The sequence below is a fragment of the Microtus pennsylvanicus genome, chromosome 3 (genome assembly GCF_037038515.1).
Source record: "Microtus pennsylvanicus isolate mMicPen1 chromosome 3, mMicPen1.hap1, whole genome shotgun sequence".
Lineage (NCBI taxonomy): Eukaryota > Metazoa > Chordata > Mammalia > Rodentia > Cricetidae > Microtus > Microtus pennsylvanicus.
This window is the reverse complement of record NC_134581.1, coordinates 93371591-93390395: the sequence shown is the minus strand read 5'-3', so window position 1 is coordinate 93390395 and position 18805 is coordinate 93371591. Positions and strand designations below refer to the sequence as shown.

The following is an 18805-nucleotide window of genomic DNA, read 5'->3' as shown; positions in this document are numbered from 1 at the left end:
CTGACCTGCTGGCTTGCTTCATCGCGTGCGTGCATGCGTGTGCCCAGGAGAGGGGAGCATGGCGTCTCTGAGCTCACTTCCTCTTCCTCCCAGCATTCTGTTCTGTTTACTCCTCCCACCTATGTTTTAACCTATCAGGGCCAAGCAGTTTCTTTATTGCTTAACCAATGAAATCAACAGATTGATATATGACACTCCCATATCAGCCCTGTGAAGAAATTCCTGCTCCGCTACGCAGAACAGCACTGGGGTCCATTTCTCAGCAGCTGGGCAGCTGTAGAAGGTCTCGGGGTTATGCTTCACTGTAGTAAAAACAGTACTTGACTGGACCTTGACCAGCATCAAATGTATATGGTGCCTGAGAACCCAGCTATGTGGGCAGCAATTGCTATTGTCTTCTTCCAGCCAGCAGCCTTGGCTTCAAGACACTGTCCGGATTCCAGCTGATGCAAAAGCCCAGGAACAAATTTTGTCTTTGCAGTAGACCACCCTCTCCCTTCTTCAAGGAAATCCTCCTTTAGCCCCTAGCTGATTCTCTTCTCAACCCCTATTTCTCACCTCCCTATTCTGTCCCATTTAGCATGTGGACCTTCCTGGGGAGACCTGAGTGTATTCTGTGTCTGTTTTCTGCCTTATCCGTGATGGCTCCGTCCAGGGATAAGCAGTTACCCAGGTACGTATATTCAAAACAATGAAGAGGTCCCATGTAAGGTATACCTAGAGTCCCCAAGGGAAAATTTTCAAAAACTCTGTGTGTGCGGATGTGCACACAAGCATATGATGGATATGTGCATGTTTGTGTGCATGTGACATGGTGCCTGTGTGGAGGTCAGAAGACATCTTCAGATGTCAGTCTTTGATTTCCACCTCGTTGGAGACAGGGGCTCCCTTGTTGTCTACCGCTTCTATGGATTCTCCTCTCTCTGCCTCTCATTCCCATATAAAGGTGCTGGGATTAGATACATGCACTATTACATTTGACGTGGCCTTTACCCAGATGCTGGGAATCTGTAAGCACTTTCCACATTGAGCCACATCCGTAGCTCCTTTCTCTTCCTTTTCCTCCCTCCCTCTCCTTGCTTTCCTCTCCTCTCTGCTCTTTCTTTGGAAACAGAGTGGGCTTTATATCCCAGACTGACTTTGAACTCCAGCTTTCCTGGGACTTTTGGCTCAGCAACCTGTGCTCTAGATTTGAACACCTTCTTGTCCTTGCAGGCTTAATCAAACTCACCTGACTCCCTTGTTACTGCGGATTCGAAAGGTAGGTCTGAAAGTTGAGGGATCACAATTCACACTGGAAGGTTCCCCATTCCGGATCCTATCTGGCACTATGGACTACTTCCGGATACCTAGGCAGAACTGGAGACTCAGCTTGAGGAAGATGAAAGTTGGTGGCTTCAACACCCTTACCACGTGAGTTGCTGTTCCTGGTTCTTGTTGAAGAATTTGCTCAAATGAATCCTGAGACTTCATTTGAACAGTCATTTTAAAATTAATATTAAGAAGGGTAATTATTAGTTAGGGTTTCCTAAAGGGACAGTATACATACATACATACATACATACATACATACATACATTCATACATACATACATTCATACATACATACACATACATACATACATACACATACCTACACACATATACATACACATGGGATTAATAGAGTGGTTTACTGTAGTCTGAGGAGGATGTGTCCTGATGGAAAGGCCAAAGATCTGATAATTGTTCAGTCCATGAAACTGGGTGCCTTAGCAGCCCTAATCTGGTGCTCGAGTCCCAGGGAAGTTCTCAAGAGTTGCTGCTCTTCAGTCTGCATTGGAATCCCATAGAAGCTGGTTCTAATACCAGCAAAAATAAACTTGCCAGCTATAGAGAGGGCAAGCAGGCAAAAATCAAACGCTTCCTTCTTCCATGTCATCTTTTGTGGGCTGTCCAAATTTTAGAGTTGGTCTTTTGTCCTCAGATGATCTACATTTGAGGCATCTCTTCCCACCTCTAATGATCCATTTAAGAGAATCCCTCACAAGCATGGTAGATGCTTGAGTTTTAGTTAATTCCAGATTTAATCATCTTTAGTGGTTTTTTTACAAAAATGGCCCTCAAAGGGAGTGTCACTATAAGCAGGTGTGGTCTTGTTGGAGGAAGCGTGTCACCGTGGAAGCTGGTTTTGAGGTCTCATATATGTTTAAGCCACACCCAGTGTCTAAGATGACTTCCTATTACCTATGCAAGATATATAACTCTCAGCTACTACCTCTCCAGCACCATGTCTACCTGCCTGCATGGTTCCCACCTTGATGATAATAGACTAAATAAACCTCTAAACTGTAAGACAGACCCAATTATATGTTTTCTTTTATAAGAGTTGCTGTATCATGGTGTATCTTCACAGCAATAGAAACCCTAACTGAAACAACCAAGATTAGTCATCATGATCTGGAGAGATGACTCAAAGGTTACGAGCACTGGCTGCTCTTCTAGAGGACCTTATTTCAATTCCCAGCAACCACGGGATGGCTCACAATCAACTATAATGAGATCTGGTACCCTCTTCTGGCGTACGCTCATACATTCAGACAGAACACTACAAACTTAATAAATAAATCTTTAAAAAAAAAGATTAGTCATCATATCAAGCTTGTGGAAGAGGCCTAGAATCACTATATTTAGGAAAAAGAGCCAGGAGAATTGTTTAAGACCAGTTCCAGTTACATAGAAAATGGAAACTAGCCGAGGCTGCATAAGATTTGTCAAGAAAACAAAACAACAAACACAACTAATCAATCAACAATCAAAAACCACCACCGAAATAGCAACTAACCAGAAAGGTGTGCAGTATGTCATGGATGTCTTGGGTACCTATTTGGTACCATAACATAGATTTGAAAGACTTTATCTCCATGTCAAGAAGAGAGCAGGCTGGAAGCAGACTTCTTTCATGCTGGCTACAATTCAGGGAAATGGTCTCCTTGGAGCTTTGTTGAGAACAGAGTCCCCTGGGTGCCTGTCAAATGGTGACTGTCTGCCTCCCCAGAAGGAGCAGAAGGGAACATTCTCTCTCTACAGTGAGAATTTATGCTCCAGGAGGTAAACATCATGAAAATGTGGGGACCGCACCCAACAAGCGTTTCCCTATTGCAGTGTTGTTAAACCACCAAGATTATCTGCACTGGATCTCAGTTTATGAGGTGAAGTTTGAGTTTTCTTAAGCAATGTGGGCTCCAGCAAAGGCTTCTCTTTGTGAGGACCACCTCCTGGTAGGGTGTGTTCTCAGAATCCTCTGTGGTAGTCAGGTTTCTCCTGGGAAGCACAATCAGCGGGTGTCTTAGGTTTCTATGGCTGTGATGAAACACCATGACCAAAAAGCAAGTTGGGGACGAAAGGGTTTGTTAGGCTTACACTACAGCATTGCTGTTCATTACTCAAGGAAGTCAGGATAGGAAGTCGAAGAGGGCAGGATTCTGGAAGCAAGAGCTCATGCAGAGGCCATGGAGGGGAGCTGCTTACTGGCTTGTTACTGTTTGAGAGATTCAGTCCATTAACATCATGTCAGGGAGCATGGCCGTGTGCAGGCTGACATGGTGCTGGAGCTGAGAGTACTACATCTTGCAGGCAACAGGAAGTCAACTGACTGTTCCACTCAGGGAAACCTGAGAAAAAGACCTCACAGCCCACCCCCACAGTGACAAACTTCCTCCAACAAAACCACACCTTCCAATAGTGATATTCCCTTTGCGTGCCATATTTCTTTCAAACTACCACAGCAGGTAAAGGGTGGTTATAATGAATTGCTCACAAAGTTGTGGGGGATGGAAACTCTTCATGGCTGCAGTTAGGAGGTTGGAAACTCTAGACAGCAGAGAATAAACTTGCTTTGAAGTCTTTAGGCTTATGAGCAAGATGTCTGATGGAGAAAGTTCCAGTTCAAAATCAGGCAGAGTCTAAACCCAAAAACAAGGGCTGAGAGCAGCAATACACACCTGTGAGCCTAACATGTAGGAGGTCGATCAGGAGGATCACAAGCTTGAGGTCATCTGGGATACATAGTGAGATCCTGCCACAGAACAAAACTCAGGAACAAAACTGAAAGATTGTTTTGGAGACTTACCCACATGGCTACATATACTGCTTTTTTTCATTGACAAAACCACATGGAATTCTAAGGATAATCACACTACAATGTGTTTATCATATAGATATATAATATCTCTTTATCATATATATATAATCTTGTGTATACATCTTGTTTATATTTTATCTTGTGTATATATACATATATAAAATATATATTCAGTATATAATATTACATATGCATTTATATAAAATGTGTGTATATATATGAAATATTGTAGATAAAAAGAAATATGTTGTAGATAAAAAGAAATAGAACGCATATGACAAAAATATGTTAAGGTAACCCACAGAACAGCATGAGAAGTTGTCTACCAGAACTGGATCGGCAGTAAACAGACCTGCAGAGGTCGGAAGGGGACTCCAGGAACTGAGGTTATGGATGGTTGAGGATACTGGGAGTCAAACCTGGGTCCTCTGCAAGAACAACCATTACTTAACTGCTGAGCCATCTCCTCTGTTGAGATTCTTGAGGTAGATTCTATATATAGTTGTTTTGATTTTTTTATCAAATTTGGAGAAGTTTGTTTGGTTTGGTTTGGTTTGGTTTGGTTTTTGAGAGGGTTTCTCTGTAGCTTTGGGGCCTGTCCCAGAACTAGCTCTTGTAGACCAGGCTAGCCTCAAACTCAGAGATTAGCCTGCCTCTGCTTCCCATGTGCTTGGAGTAAAGACGTGCACCACCACTGCCTGGCAGAGAAGTTTAACTTTTTTCCACTTATTTTTCTACTACATTCCTTGCTGCAGGGCTCCAATGACCTGTATGTTACATTCTTGACCAGATCTCACATTCCATTAAAGCACTATTTATTCAATCTTCTTTTTTATCCTATTATACTTTTCAATAGCTTAATTCATTATAACTTTCTTTCTTTCTTTTTTATGGGGTTGGAGGGAGTTTTTTGAGAGGATATTTTATTTCTTATCTTTATTGTACTGAGAATATCTTCCATTTCTCTCTCTCTCTCTCTCTCTCACACACACACACACACACACACACACACACATACACACACACACACTCCACTGAACTAGGTGCACAGTCTTTTTTACTTTTCATTTTGAGACAGGGTCTTGCTAAATTGCTGAAGCTACCCTTGAACTCTCTACCAGAATTAGTCATTGAATTTTGCATCCCTGTGCCTTATCAGTCATATCTGGAATTAAGGACATGACATGTTTCGCCAGATCTGGCATGTTTTGTTTTTGTTTTTATTGTTTTGTTTTTGGCAGATTCTCACTATGTAGCCTAGGCTGGCCTCAAACTTGTGAGCCTCTCTATTCAGCCCCCAAAGTGATGGTATTACAGGCATGTACCACAACACCCAACAGTTTTTGTTTGTTTTTAAGGTTGTTTTTCAACACACGGCTTGCTATATAGACAACTGGCCTTTAGCTCATGATCCTCCTGCTTCAGGTTCCTCAGTGCTTGGAATGCAGGTGCCACACTGGAGGCTTAGGTGTGGAAACATTCGGTTTTCTCCAAGTGAAAGACGCTTGCTTCTAGGTTAAAAGTAGAGCAGTCGGTACTGAAGAAGCGCATGATGGGGGAGCTTCTTATGTTCCTCTTTTTCTACATGACAGGCATGTATGATGGGGGAGCTTCTTATGTTTTTTTTTCCACATGACAGGCATGTTCCTTGGAACCTTCATGAGCCAACAGTGGGCCAGTTTCACTTCACTGAAAACTTGGACCTCATGTATGTGTTCATACTTTAATTTCTTGATTCTGAGATTCAGATAGGGATGTGCCTGGGGAACTGGGTGAAGGAATGGCTGTATAGCTCTGCTTCTTGGTTGTTGTTGTTGTTGTTGTTGTTGTTGTTGTTGTTGTTGTTGTTTTGAGGCAGGGTCTGTCAGACCATGTAACTCCACCTAGCCTGGAATTCTCTATGTAAATCAGGCTGGTGGCACATTCACAGAGAACTGCTTGCCTCTACTTCCTTACTGCTAGAATTAAAGGTGTGTGACATCAACCCTTGGCCTATAATTCTATTTTAATAGCCAGACAAAAGCTCTAATAACTTTTTGCCTGACTTGAAGCCTCCTTGAGTCATTGGTCTATGGCTTATATAGGCCATAGCCTACTATTACAGTATGGTCTGCATCTTGTTTTAGCCAGCATTTTACAGAATGCATCATGAAGAACCTGCTTTCTGAGCTATAGTTTATAATATAGAGAGAAAGGCAAATACAACATATTGAGGCAATACAATCTATTCCAGACCCAGCTAGGGTCAAGTCAGGAAAGACAGTGATGATGACAAAGTTTAATCAAGTTTTGAAGTTGCTCAGAAGTATATGGGAAGGGACTGTGTGCAGCAGAGGCAAAGTCAGAGATATGAAAAAGCAGTGCATGTCACTCAAAGTGATGTTAGATGCTATAACATGTAAGCCTCACGTCCCTGCAAAAGTAAAAGTCTGTTTTCATTTAAATGGGATCTTCCTGACTGGCATATTGTTCTCTTCTAATAAATAATACTGAAAGAGAATTCAGGGTAACTTTGTCTTAAATCTTCAACACTGTTGTCTAAGTCATGGTCAATTTGGGTACTGAGCCCACAAGAGGAAGAAAGAGAAGGAGGAAAGGAAGGAAGGAAGGAAGGAAGGAAGGAAGGAAGGAAGGAAGGAAGGAAGGAAGGAAGGAAGAAAGAAAGAGCTGCTGTGCCAAGCCATTACTTTGAGGGAAATGTCACTGTGACTGCTTTCTTTCCAGAGCTTTTGTCACCATGGCTTCAGATGAGGGGCTCTGGGTCATTCTGTGTCCAGGTCCCTACATTGGCAGTGACCTGGACCTTGGAGGCTTGCCCAGGTGAGTTGTGGTCTGAAGATCCCTGGGTGGGTAACACATTCATAGGACTTTATTTCTGGATATATTTAGAAAACCTACACCATTTTGTTTCTTAATGGCAGGTACTTACAGGTACAGTTTTGAATCTGGCTGTCTTCTCTTAGTTAACACTTTCAAAGTTTATGCATGTGGTAGCAGAACCATTTATCTGTTCTGTTTTCCTATTTCTAGCTGAGTATTTTCCGGGATGGTCAGGTTCTCCATCCCTCACACACACAAACCAAGAACTTCCAAACAGCCTTAAACTGTCTCATTCTAGAATACAGGCTGATATTTTTTTCCTGAAAAAGGCTAAATAGTAATCCCAGCTGAGATGCAAGGATTTTCACAAATTTGGGGCCATCCTGGGCTGCATAATGATGTAGGCTTCTAGGAGAGTCAGTGCTACATAGTACGATTTTGATTCAAAGTCCTAATGGCAAATATTTTAGGTTTTCCAAGCCAAATGCAGCCTCTGTAATTAGCCTGAAAACTGAAGGAAAATATGGGTACAATTGTGCTGACAAAATTATTTAATAAACAGAGAGCGGGTCAGACTTGGCTTTTGGGCTGTACTTTGTTGAGCTCTGTCTTGAATCACAGTTACAAATTCTCTTACATGTTTCGGGCATGGGGCTGTTTCTCATTGGCAGAGACTGCTTTCTTGAAGCTGGACCACATCCTCACATCTCACCGTCTCTATGGCCTTGCAAATAGGGGCCCTGTGTTAGATCTCCTTTGCTGTATATCTCCTATCACTGGTTCCCATCCTGAGTCTGAATCTCACCTTTTCAATCACAGCTGGTTACTCAAGGATCCCAAAATGAAGCTGCGGACAACTTACAAGGGATTCACCAGAGCGATGAATGAGTATTTCGATCATCTGGTTCCCAAGATAGCAATGTTCCAGGTAAAATCCAGTCCTCATCTCTGCCGATAAGGGAAATGATTGCCAGCTTGATTTTCTGGCTAGTTTCTAGGTTGCTGCTCTCTGCTTTCTGTGCTCTGAGAAGCAGGGAGTATATGCTGGCTACTGTGTGTGTTTGCAGCCAGCATTTCCAGGTTCTATCTAAGGAAGCTTCTGCCTTTAGACTCTAATTGGACATGATGGCACATGCTGAATTTCCTGCCTTTGATAGTGAAGTGACAGGATCTAGCCTGAGCTACCTATTGAGTCCTTTTCTCAAAGCAGGGACAGGATCTGGATCTAATTACTCTCCTTTTGTCTTCCCACACGAGCTGTTCAACTCTGATCTATCTATCTATCTATCTATCTATCTATCTATCTATCTATCTATCTATCACCTATCTACTGATCAACTGTGTGAGATGGAACTCAGGTCATCAGGTTTTGTGGTAATTTTTTTTTTTTTTTTTTGCTTTAAGAGCCATCTTGCCTTCCCAGTTTGACTTTTTCAATATTTATTTTTATCTTACCTATAATTATATGTGTGTGTATGTATGTATATACTTTGTCATGCTTGGTGCATAAGGAACCTGAAAAGAGTGTTGGATCCCCTAGAACTGGAATTATAAAGAGTCGTGAGCTACCATGGGTTTCTGGGAAATGAACCCCAGTCCTCCAGAAGAGCATCAAGTGTTCTTAGTTATTGAGCCATCTCTCCTGCCTCTCTTTGCCACCCTGAGTTTGACTTTGAATTTGACTCTTAGATCTTTTCCCGATCTAACAATTAGCGTTGTAAGGTTTTCTTGCATTATTAGGCAGTGGTAATGGGTTCACAGATCCTGGTCAGCCATGCTCTCCGAAGGAAAATAACATATTCTCCAGTGATTTGGGGTTCTCAGCTGTGGTCCTCAGTGTTTAGTGCCTTTTTACCAAACAATATTTTCTTATCTTTTTTTATAAAAAGGTTTTGTTTATTTTCACATGTCTGAGCCTGGATGAATGTCTGTGCACCACATGTGTGCATTGCCCAAGGAGGCCCTTGGGACTGAGTTGCAGAGAGTTGTGAGCCACAGTGTAGGTGTTGGGAGTTGAACCCAGGTCCCCATGAACAGTAGCCAGTACTCTTAGCCTCTGGTCCCTCTCTCCAGCCCCAAAACAATATTTTCAATTTAGGTTGGTTTCAGTTGAGACAGAACTGCACATTAGGCTGAAGTATGTCTATTCCATGTAGAAAATGAGTAGAGAGTGATAAATTTTAATTACTTTGGTCTCAGTTAGGATTTCTGTGGCTGTGAAGAGATAACATGAGCACAGCAACTCTTAGAATGGAAAAGTTTAATCAGGACTGGCTTACAGATGAGAGGTTTAGTTCATTATCATCATGGCAGGAAGCCTGGCAGCATGAAGGCAGATATGGTACTGGAGAGGTAGCTGAGAGTTCTGCATCTTGATCTGCAGGCATCAGGAAGTGACAGTGACACACTGGCCAGGCTTGAGCTTCTGAGACCTCAATGCCCACTCTCCTAGTGACACACCTCTTGTAAAAAAGCCACACCTACTCCGTCAAGGCCATACCTCCTAATAGTGCCACTCCCTATGGACCTATGGGGGCCATTTTCATTCAAGCCATCACAACATCTATTAGATATCAACTTTTCACTAGGAAATCAGTACTTACCAAACTTATTTTATCCTCACAGTAAATATTTTAGATTAGTATATATTAAATGGAGGCAATGCCAAAACATGCATTTGTTTAGATGAATGCTTCACATGGTTGAACTTTTTGGGGGAATAGACTATCACTGCTCCAGAAAGATATTAAAACTTATGAGTGACCAACTACACAAGCCAGTACACATTTGAGAGATAAGCAAGATGGCCTTTTTCAGAGACATGGTGTCCATAGGCACATGTAGCTGCTTAAATCAATGTAAACAAAGTACAATTAGACTTAAGTTTCCAGGGCACACACTTCTCCTTCACTGTACCAATAACTACAAGCAGCTGGTTGCTATTATATGGACAGTATATACAAACAGATCCTCAGGATACGGTAGTAACTCAATTGGTAGAGTGCCTGCCTTCCACAAACATCCTGAGTTCAATCCTCAACATCTCATAAACCAGTGTGGTTTTCCAAGTTTGCAGTCCCAGAAGTTAGGGGGAAGAGGCAATGGGGCCAGAAGTCAAGATTGTCTTCCTAGTCCTAAAGAGTTTGAGACCAGTTTTTTATACAAGAGACCCTGCCTCAAAAATTAAAAAACAAGCTGTGTATGGTGGTGTACATGTTTAATCTCAACACTTAGGGGACAGAGTCAGGCAGATCTCTGTGAGCTCAAGGACAAACCATCTACATAGGGAATTCCAGGCCAGTCAGGGGTCCATCGTGAGAACCTGTTTCCAGAACAGAACTGAACACAGGACATCCCTGCAGCCGTTTGTGCTCACCCTTCCTAATTTAGGATATTGCAGCCTTGAAACTTCAACCTGGAATCCCTAAGTGAGTTCTACCTCTTCCAGGGATGAGTTTTGTCCAGGTGATGTTGCGAGGTCTTGGAAACGCCCCCTGCAGCCTCATGGGTCAGTACTCCCATACTACTGAGCAATCCTCTCTAGAATGTTTCAATCAAATTTATCACATTCCAGCTCTTCTGCCTCAGGTCATTCTGGGTCCTGACAGCTTCTGGATCATTCTTCTTTTTACTCTATTCTTCATGAGAGAGATAAAGAGCCTAAGACAAAAGAGAAGAAGCTGCTTTTGGAAGTCTTTCCATGTTTGTCAGCTAAGAGAATGTGCTTTAGAAAATTAAAGCACACCTTTAGTCTTCGTGTTTGTTTTACTTCCCTGCTAAATAACTTAGGGATGATGCTTGCTTGCTTAGGATAGATGCTTGCTCACTATCTTCCCATTTCAACTCTGGCTGTCTTGAGTATCTCCTCAGTCATTATGGTCAGATTTGGGTGTGCAAACACTTCAGTCAAAGGAGTACAGTATCCTGGACGCTCCCATGTCACTAACATTGGCATGGAGTTGAATTCCTTAGAGTGTCTTTCTCCCCACATGTGAGATACCTTCTGGTTAGCCTACATGTTCCTGAAGGAAGTTTGAGGAAATAGTTTAAGTTTGGCTACGAAAGTGAAAAGGACAAGATGGAGTCAATAGAGGGGCTGGTTGTCCATGCAAGTTAATCTTCATGTAGGACTTAAAGCATCTTAAATGAAGATGATGGTGCCAAAGGCAGTGCCCCCTAAATGCGAAGCTCTTGGGCGACGGGGAGGGTGACTCTGGAAGTTTGAGCCCTCACAATGAACACATTAAAGTATGCAGAAATGGTGGTTATTCAGGAGATACTTTTAAAGGAACCTTTTTGGAAGCATTTGACTTCTCACATAGAGGCACTGAGGTGAATGAAAGAAATGACCAGCACTGAGGTTCAGTCTGGAGTTGGGTGTGCTGTTTTTAGGTGTGTGCCTAGGATTCAGAAAATCCAGTCTTTTCCCATCAATATTTCACTCTTCTATTCTTCCCTCCTTGACCCTCAGTATACAAAAGGAGGCCCTATCATTGCTGTGCAAATCGAGAATGAATATGGCTCCTACAATATGGATAAGAAGTATATGGCACATGTCAAAACGGTAAGTGCTCTGCGTCTGTGGTTTGTTATATTGTGGCACAAACACATCCCGGGTGCCTGTAGCTTTCCTGGAACTGTGAACTGTGCGGATGGATAGGGTCCAGTTTTATGTTTGATCTTTGGTTATATTCTAGTCAATGGCCTGGCAATAACACAGATGTCTCTGACAGAAGGCAGAGACCCACACTAGGACAGCTTCACTCTGTATGACTCTCACTTCCTTCTGAGTGACATTTAACATGTGCTTTTCCATTCTTTACTTTCAGATGTAACTATTTCTTAGGATACTAATAAACAGCACATAATATACACAGCCAGATTTGCTGTTGCGCTGGGAGTGGTAAAGGTCAGAGGGTCGGCAGTTCAAGATCACCCTCAGCTACATAGTGAGTTGGAGGTCAGCCTGTGTGACATGAGACCCTGTCTCAAAACACCACTGTCTGACTTTCCTTTTCTGTGGCTGTGGTAAAATATTCTGACGAATTTGAACTCAGGCTTCAATGGGCAGTCCAGCCAGCTGGGGAAAAGTGAAATCAGCTGAGCTTGAAACAGTGGCTCCCATTACATCTATTGCCAGGAAGGAGAGAGAGAGAGAGAGAGAGAGAGAGAGAGAGAGAGAGAGAGAGAGAGAGAGAGAGAGAGAGAGAGACATGGTTGTTTGCTAGTGCTTAGCCTGCTTTCTGCGTTTTACGGAGCCCAGGATTCCCAGAGCAATAATGATCCTGCTCACAATTCAGATGGATCTTCCTAATTCAGTTAATGTAATTGAGACAATCCTGCATAGGCTTAAAAGCCCATCGCTCCAGTGATTCCATATCCTGTCAGGTTGAGCGTGAACAATCACCATTCCAACCACCAGCAGGCAGGCCTTTTGTGATTGGGAATTAGCCTGTTTACACTCATTGCTAATACATCTGGCCTAGCTCTGGAGCAGTGTTGCCTTGCATTTGTTCCACTTCTGGCTTTGTGGTCCCATGCCCTCCTGCTGTCAGGATGACTTTGAATTTTTGATCCCCCTGCCTCCACCTCCCAAGTGCTCGGATAGGAAATGGTTATCATCACATCTAGTCTATGTGTGGCTGAGGCTGCAGTCCAAGGCTTTTTGCATGATACACAAACACTCCACCAACAAGGTCATTCACCCAGTTTTTAAAAAATAAATTACAAAAGGTTTTAAATTGTAAAAGTTAATGTTCCTTTATATGTGTCGGGATATATGTCCCACCATGTACATGTGGCGGGCAGAAGACATCTTGAGGGAGCCAAGTAGGCTCTTCTTCCACCTTGTAGGTCGCAGGAACTGAATTCGAGTATCAGGCTTGTCAGCTGGTGCTGTTACGCACCCAGTCTTCTCCAGACACTGAATATTTTCACCATCCCATTTTCTAGAATCAGCTACTGCCTCCTTTCCTTACTGGGATCTCAGGCCCTTACATTCTGTCTCTGTCTAGGTTCTCCAACTAAATCTTTAGGAAATACTTTGCTCAGCTGTGCAGTTGTGAAAGAAAGGTCAGTGGGAGCTGAGGCAGCAACCTCCACAGGAGTAGGTACAAGGGAGCAACCGCCAAAGGAGCAGGCCAGAGGCAGAGACCTCAATGGGACAGGGCATGAGTCAGGGACCTCTGAGGGAGCAGACCAGAGTCGGGAATATCTGTGGGAACAAGCCTGAGCCAGCAACCTCCTCCGAAGCAAGCCTGAGTCAGGTACCTCAGCTGGAGCAGACTTGGGGCAGAGACCTCCACAGAAGCAGGCTTGAGACAGTGACCTCCTCAGGAGCAGACCTGAGGCAATGATATCCACAGGAGAAGGCACAAGGGAGCCACTGCTGAGGGAGCAGGCCTGAGCCAGAGATCTCTGCAGGTCCCTCAGGTCCCACACGAGTAAGAACCTCTGAGGGAGCATGTCCAAACCAGAGACCTTGGACCAGGGCCAAGCAAGAGACTTCAGCGGGAACAGGCCCAAGACAGGGATATCTACAGAAACATGCCTGAGCCAGTGACCACTGCCAGAGCAGGCCCAAGACAGCGACCTCAGCAGAAGCTGCCCCAAGCATGCAACCTCCCTGGGAGCAGGCCTGAATGACCCCCGGTATTGCAGAGCGACACCCAGGAACACTGAGCAACCTCCAGGAACACCTAGTGAACTCTGGGGTGGTTGGAAGCATGGCCCCGAATGCACCACAGGGAGCAACCATCTGAGACTTGGATCTACTGGCACCTGAAAGATTGATGACTAGAAACACAGCCCCAAGTACACCAATCAGAAGAAAACATGGGTAGACAAGGTAAGAACACACTTGACCTCTCAATGAAAACAATAAAAGCCAGAAGGTCCTGGTCAAGCATTATGCAGTCATTAAGAGACCACAAATGCCAGCCCAGACTACTAACCAGGAAAGCTTCAATCACCATAGAAGAACAAAACAAGATATTCCATGACAGAATCATATTTAACCAATACCTATCCACAAACCCAGCCCTACACAAAGTACTAAAGGAAAACTCCAGCCCAAGGAAGTTGGCTACATCCACAAAAACACAGACAATAGATGATTTCACAGCAGCAAATTCCAAAAAAGAGGAAACACACACACACAATAACATCACCAACAACAAAAACTAAAATAACAGGAACTAACAGTAACTGGTTATTAATATCCCTTAATATGAATGAACTCAACTCGCCTATAAAAAGACACAGGCTAACAGATTGGATACTGAAACAGAATTCAACCTTCTGCTGCATACAAGAAACACACCTCAACTTCAAAGACAGACATCACCATAGAGTAAAGAGTTGGGGGAAAAAATTCCAACCAAATGAACCTAAGAAACAAGCTAATGTAGCTATTCTATTATCTAACAACATAGACTTTAAATTAAAATCAATCAAAAGAGACAATGAAGGACATTTCATATTAGTCACAGGAAAAATCTATCAAGAGGAAATCTCAATACTGAACATGTATGCTCCAAATAAAAGGCACCTTCATATGTTAAAAAAAAACAAACCCAAACTTCTAAAGCTTAAACCACACATAAAACCCCACTAATACTAATAGTGGGAGACTTCAACACCCCACTCTCACCACTGGACAGGATTGTCAGACAGAAAATTAACAGAGAAATAAGGGAACTAACAGATGTTATGATTCAAATGGACTTAACAGACATCTATAAAACATTTAATCCAAACATAAAAGAATATACCTTCTGCTCAGTAGCTCATGGAACCTTCTAAATATTGACCAACATACTAGGTAACATAGCAAACCTCAACAGATACCAAAAAATTGGAATAACCTCATATTTCTTATCATGTCACCATGGTTTAAAATTAGAATTTAATGGCAACACTAATTCAAGAAAGCCCACAAACACATGGAAATTAAACAATGCTCACCTGAATCATCAATGGGTCAAGTGAGAAATTAAAGATTTACTAAAATTCAATGAAAATGACCTATACATACCCAAATTTATGGGACACAATGAAAGCAGTGTTAAGAAGAAAGTCCATAGCACAAATGTCTACATAAAGAAGCTGGGGGAAAAAAATCCCACAGGAGTAGTAAACAGATCATTTGAAAACTCTAGAACAAAAAGAAGCAAACTCACTGAGGGGGACTAGACAATAAGAATTAATCAAATTGAGAGCTGAAATCAAGAAAATAGAAACAAAGAAAACAATACAAAGAATCAATGAGACAGAGTTGGTTCTTCAAGAAAATCAGCAAAATAGACAAACCTTTATCCAAACTAACCAAAGGCACAGAGAGAATATCCAAATTAACAAAATCAAAAATGAAAAGGGGGACATAATAAAAGACATGGAGGAAATCCAGAGAATCATCAGGTCATATTTCAAAACCCTGTGCTCCACCAAAATGGAAAACTTAAAGGAAATTGACAATTTTCTGGATAAATAACACTTACAAAAATTAAATCAAGACCAGATAAGCAAATTAAGAAATAGAAATAGTCATCAAGTCTCCCAACCAAAAAAAAAAAAAATATCCAGGTCCAGATGGTTTCAGCTCAGAATGCTACAAGATTTCAAAGAACTAATACCAATACTCTTCAAATTGTCCCACACAAGAGAAACAGAAGGAACATTGCCAAACTCTTTTTATGAGAATACAATTACCCTGATACACAACCCACACAAAAACATTAACTAAGAAAGAGAATTACAGACCAGTCTCACTCATAATCATTGATGCAAAAAATACTCAATAAAATACTGGCAAATCGAATCCAAGTACACATCAGAAAAATCATTCACTATGATCAAGTTGGCTTCACCCCAGAGATGTAGGGCTGGCTCAACATACCAAAATCTGTCAATGTAAACCACCATATAAACAAACTGAAAAAAATACATGATCATCTCATTAGATGCTGGAACAACCTTTGACAAAATACAACATACCTTCATGATAAAGGTCTAGGAGACAGCAGAGATACAAGTAACATACCTAAACATAAAAAAGCCAATATACTGCAAGCTAACAGCCAGCATCAAACTACATGGAGAGAAACTCACAGCGATCTTTCTGAAATCAGGAACAAGACAATGTTGTCCACTCTCTCCATATCTATTCAATATAGTTCTTGAGGTCCTAGCTAGAGCAATAGGAGATCAAGGGGATACAAATCAGAAAAGAAGAAGTCAAACTCTCACTATTTGCTGATGATATGATAGTTTACATAAGCAAACCCAAAAGTCTACCGAGGAACTTCTACAATTCATAAATACCTTTAGTAATGCATCAGGATACAAGATTAACTAAAAAAGGCAGAGGCGGAGAGGCGCGGCGTCCAGACCCAGCGGAGAGGCACCGCAATCAAAAAGAGGCTTTGGGGGACCAGCGCGGCGGCAGACGCATGCGGTGGGGACCGGCATGGAGGCAGACTCAAGCAGTGGGGACCAGCACGGAGGCAGATGCAAGCAGCGGGGACGGGCATGCAATAACTAGAGCAGATCGCCCTACTGCAATTAAATCAAAGAGGTAGGCCTTTTGTTGGCGAGGTCACTGGCAAACGGGGATCCTGGTTGTCCTGAAGACCCTTCGGAGGGGTGAGAGGGTTCTTGGCCTGCAGCAGGAACCAGGCAACAGAGCAAGGGCATTTTGTAAGTGGAGCCCTTGGCCAGCAGGGAAACCTGATCTGGTTTTTAAAAGATCCATTAGATAGGATCAATAGGAGGAGATGGGCAGGCGCCAAGGCAAGAATTCACCCAATAATCTGAAAAACAACATGAAAACACCAGAACCCAATGATCTTACAACAGAAGTATTTGAACAACCAAACACAGAAGAAGTGGAAAAAATTGACTTTATGAAAGCAATAGAGTCCCTTAAACAACATGTAAAAAAACGCCCTTATAGAAATGGACGAGAAGTATAACAAAAAGTTTGAAGAAATGAGTAAATACGTACATGATACCCTGGGAAACCAAGAAAAAAACGATCAAACAGGTAATTGAAACAGTTCAAGAATTGAAAACTGAAATGAAGGCAAGGAAGAAAATACAAACTGAGGACCAGCTGGATATGGAAAATCTAGGTCAACGAGCAGAGTATACAGAAACAAGCAAAATCAATAGAATACAAGAGATAGAAGAAAGAATCTCAGATTCTGAGGACATCATAGAGCACATGTGTCTCACTGTCATGAAAAGTCCTAAATTCTTAAAACACTTTAAATGTCATATTCTGTAGTCTTTGAAAGATTTGAAGAATCCCTATCCATATGAAATATTTCTCTGTACATCTAGAATATCTAACTACCATGACTACAAGCTTGACTATTACAGATGACTATTTACCTATAATTCTTAATTATATGTTGTGATCCAGCTGCCCTCACTCCCGCTGACCCACAGGGGAACTTCCTTGTGGTCTGTAACTGACAAGGATGTTTGTGTTCTTTCTGGCCGGTGGGTCACCACAGAAGGAGTAGAGATATAAAAGGTTGCTGGGCAAAATAAAGGTTGCTGTTCTTCCACCTAAAAAGAAGCCTACGTGTTTGCATCCAGGCTGCAAAGGTGCAGCAATTATACATTACACTTTTAAATGAGCTGCACAATCAAAATACCTGAATCAAGAGCAGAAATATATACACAGTATAACAAAAATTGACCTTAAATTTGTATCCATGAACTAAGATGTATACCAATGCAAATCTCTATAGCATATCCCCCTTTAAATATAAAGAATTTTAAATATAGGAACATTTAAGGGTCACACAGGTAAAAGTGCCAAAATGGGTGGAGTAATCACAATTTGCATGCTCTTACCACTGACTGAAGAAACTATGGACAGAAGGGGATCCTGTGGATTTGGCTCATGAGGTATGGTGATTTGGTGACAGAATGGACAGAAGCATTCATTTTTCTGCTCTGTGGCTTAGAGCAACCCCTGGAGGTCCTTTGGGAAAGCACTGCATTGGGTGATACAATTGCCCCTCTGCCTCTTCTCTGAGGTTTGGAATTTGACTGCTGTTGAGGAGTGTGACAGAGGCAGGACTCATATTTTTGTTTTAACTTTTTAACATAAAGTGGTTGCATGGGGAATGAAGCCTTCCTCTTCATGTCTCAACTGAACGGTGGTATTTCCATGGCTATTGTTCTTTTGTTTGTTTTTTTTTCCATCCCTAGAAAGAAGCAAACTCGTGGGCCTAGGGCAACCCATTTATTTCTCTTACTGACTTTCTCCCCAGGCTTTGGTGTCAAGAGGGATCAGTGAGCTGCTCATGACTGCAGACGATGGCCTGAATCTGAGAAAAGGCCACTTGAAAAACGGTATGGTATTGTCTGCATTTGTTTCTACACTGGCCAAGTTGAAAAAGCACAGGTCTTTCTATGGCTCATCCTTCCATTTCCTGGTGGTAAGAACGTGTGGTCAAAACTGAGTTAGGACGTAGGGCCCAACCTTGGTGCACAGCACCTGTTATGACCAGAGCGTTACTCCTCCCTTTCAAATGTTGAGTGGCCTAGCACAGAGAACTGCTGAGACACAAGTAAGTTGTCTCCAGCTTTGACAAGTGTCCCTGATTGAACCACACAGAATAAAGGGGTTTCAGAGCAGTGGTACTGCCAGGAACCCAGCCCTGGCCATTCTCGGAACAAACGAGTCCAGAGAATAAAAGCAAGGTTGGGAGTCGAGTGGGAGGGAGTAATAGTCAGGGGTAGAGCACTTGCTTAGCATGTGTACATGGGATCAACATGCTAAGAGGAAAGAATGGATGCATAGGGACCAAGACTATGAAAAGGAATAAAGCAATTCTTGAATTCTTC

The 18805-nt window shown here is 42.3% G+C and overlaps 1 protein-coding gene across 1 annotated transcript in view; it reads left to right on the top strand.

Annotated features, from left to right (window-relative positions):
• The first annotated feature begins 581 nt into the window (after window positions 1-581).
• LOC142846814 (beta-galactosidase-1-like protein 2) overlaps window positions 582-18805 on the top strand; it is a 32549-nt gene continuing 14325 nt past the window's right edge. The window contains exons 1-7 of the mRNA XM_075967609.1: window positions 582-673; window positions 1216-1413; window positions 5763-5831; window positions 6848-6943; window positions 7763-7871; window positions 11415-11507; window positions 18229-18310. Coding sequence (XP_075823724.1) covers window positions 582-673; window positions 1216-1413; window positions 5763-5831; window positions 6848-6943; window positions 7763-7871; window positions 11415-11507; window positions 18229-18310 — 739 coding nt within the window. The remainder of the gene's footprint in view (window positions 674-1215; window positions 1414-5762; window positions 5832-6847; window positions 6944-7762; window positions 7872-11414; window positions 11508-18228; window positions 18311-18805) is intronic.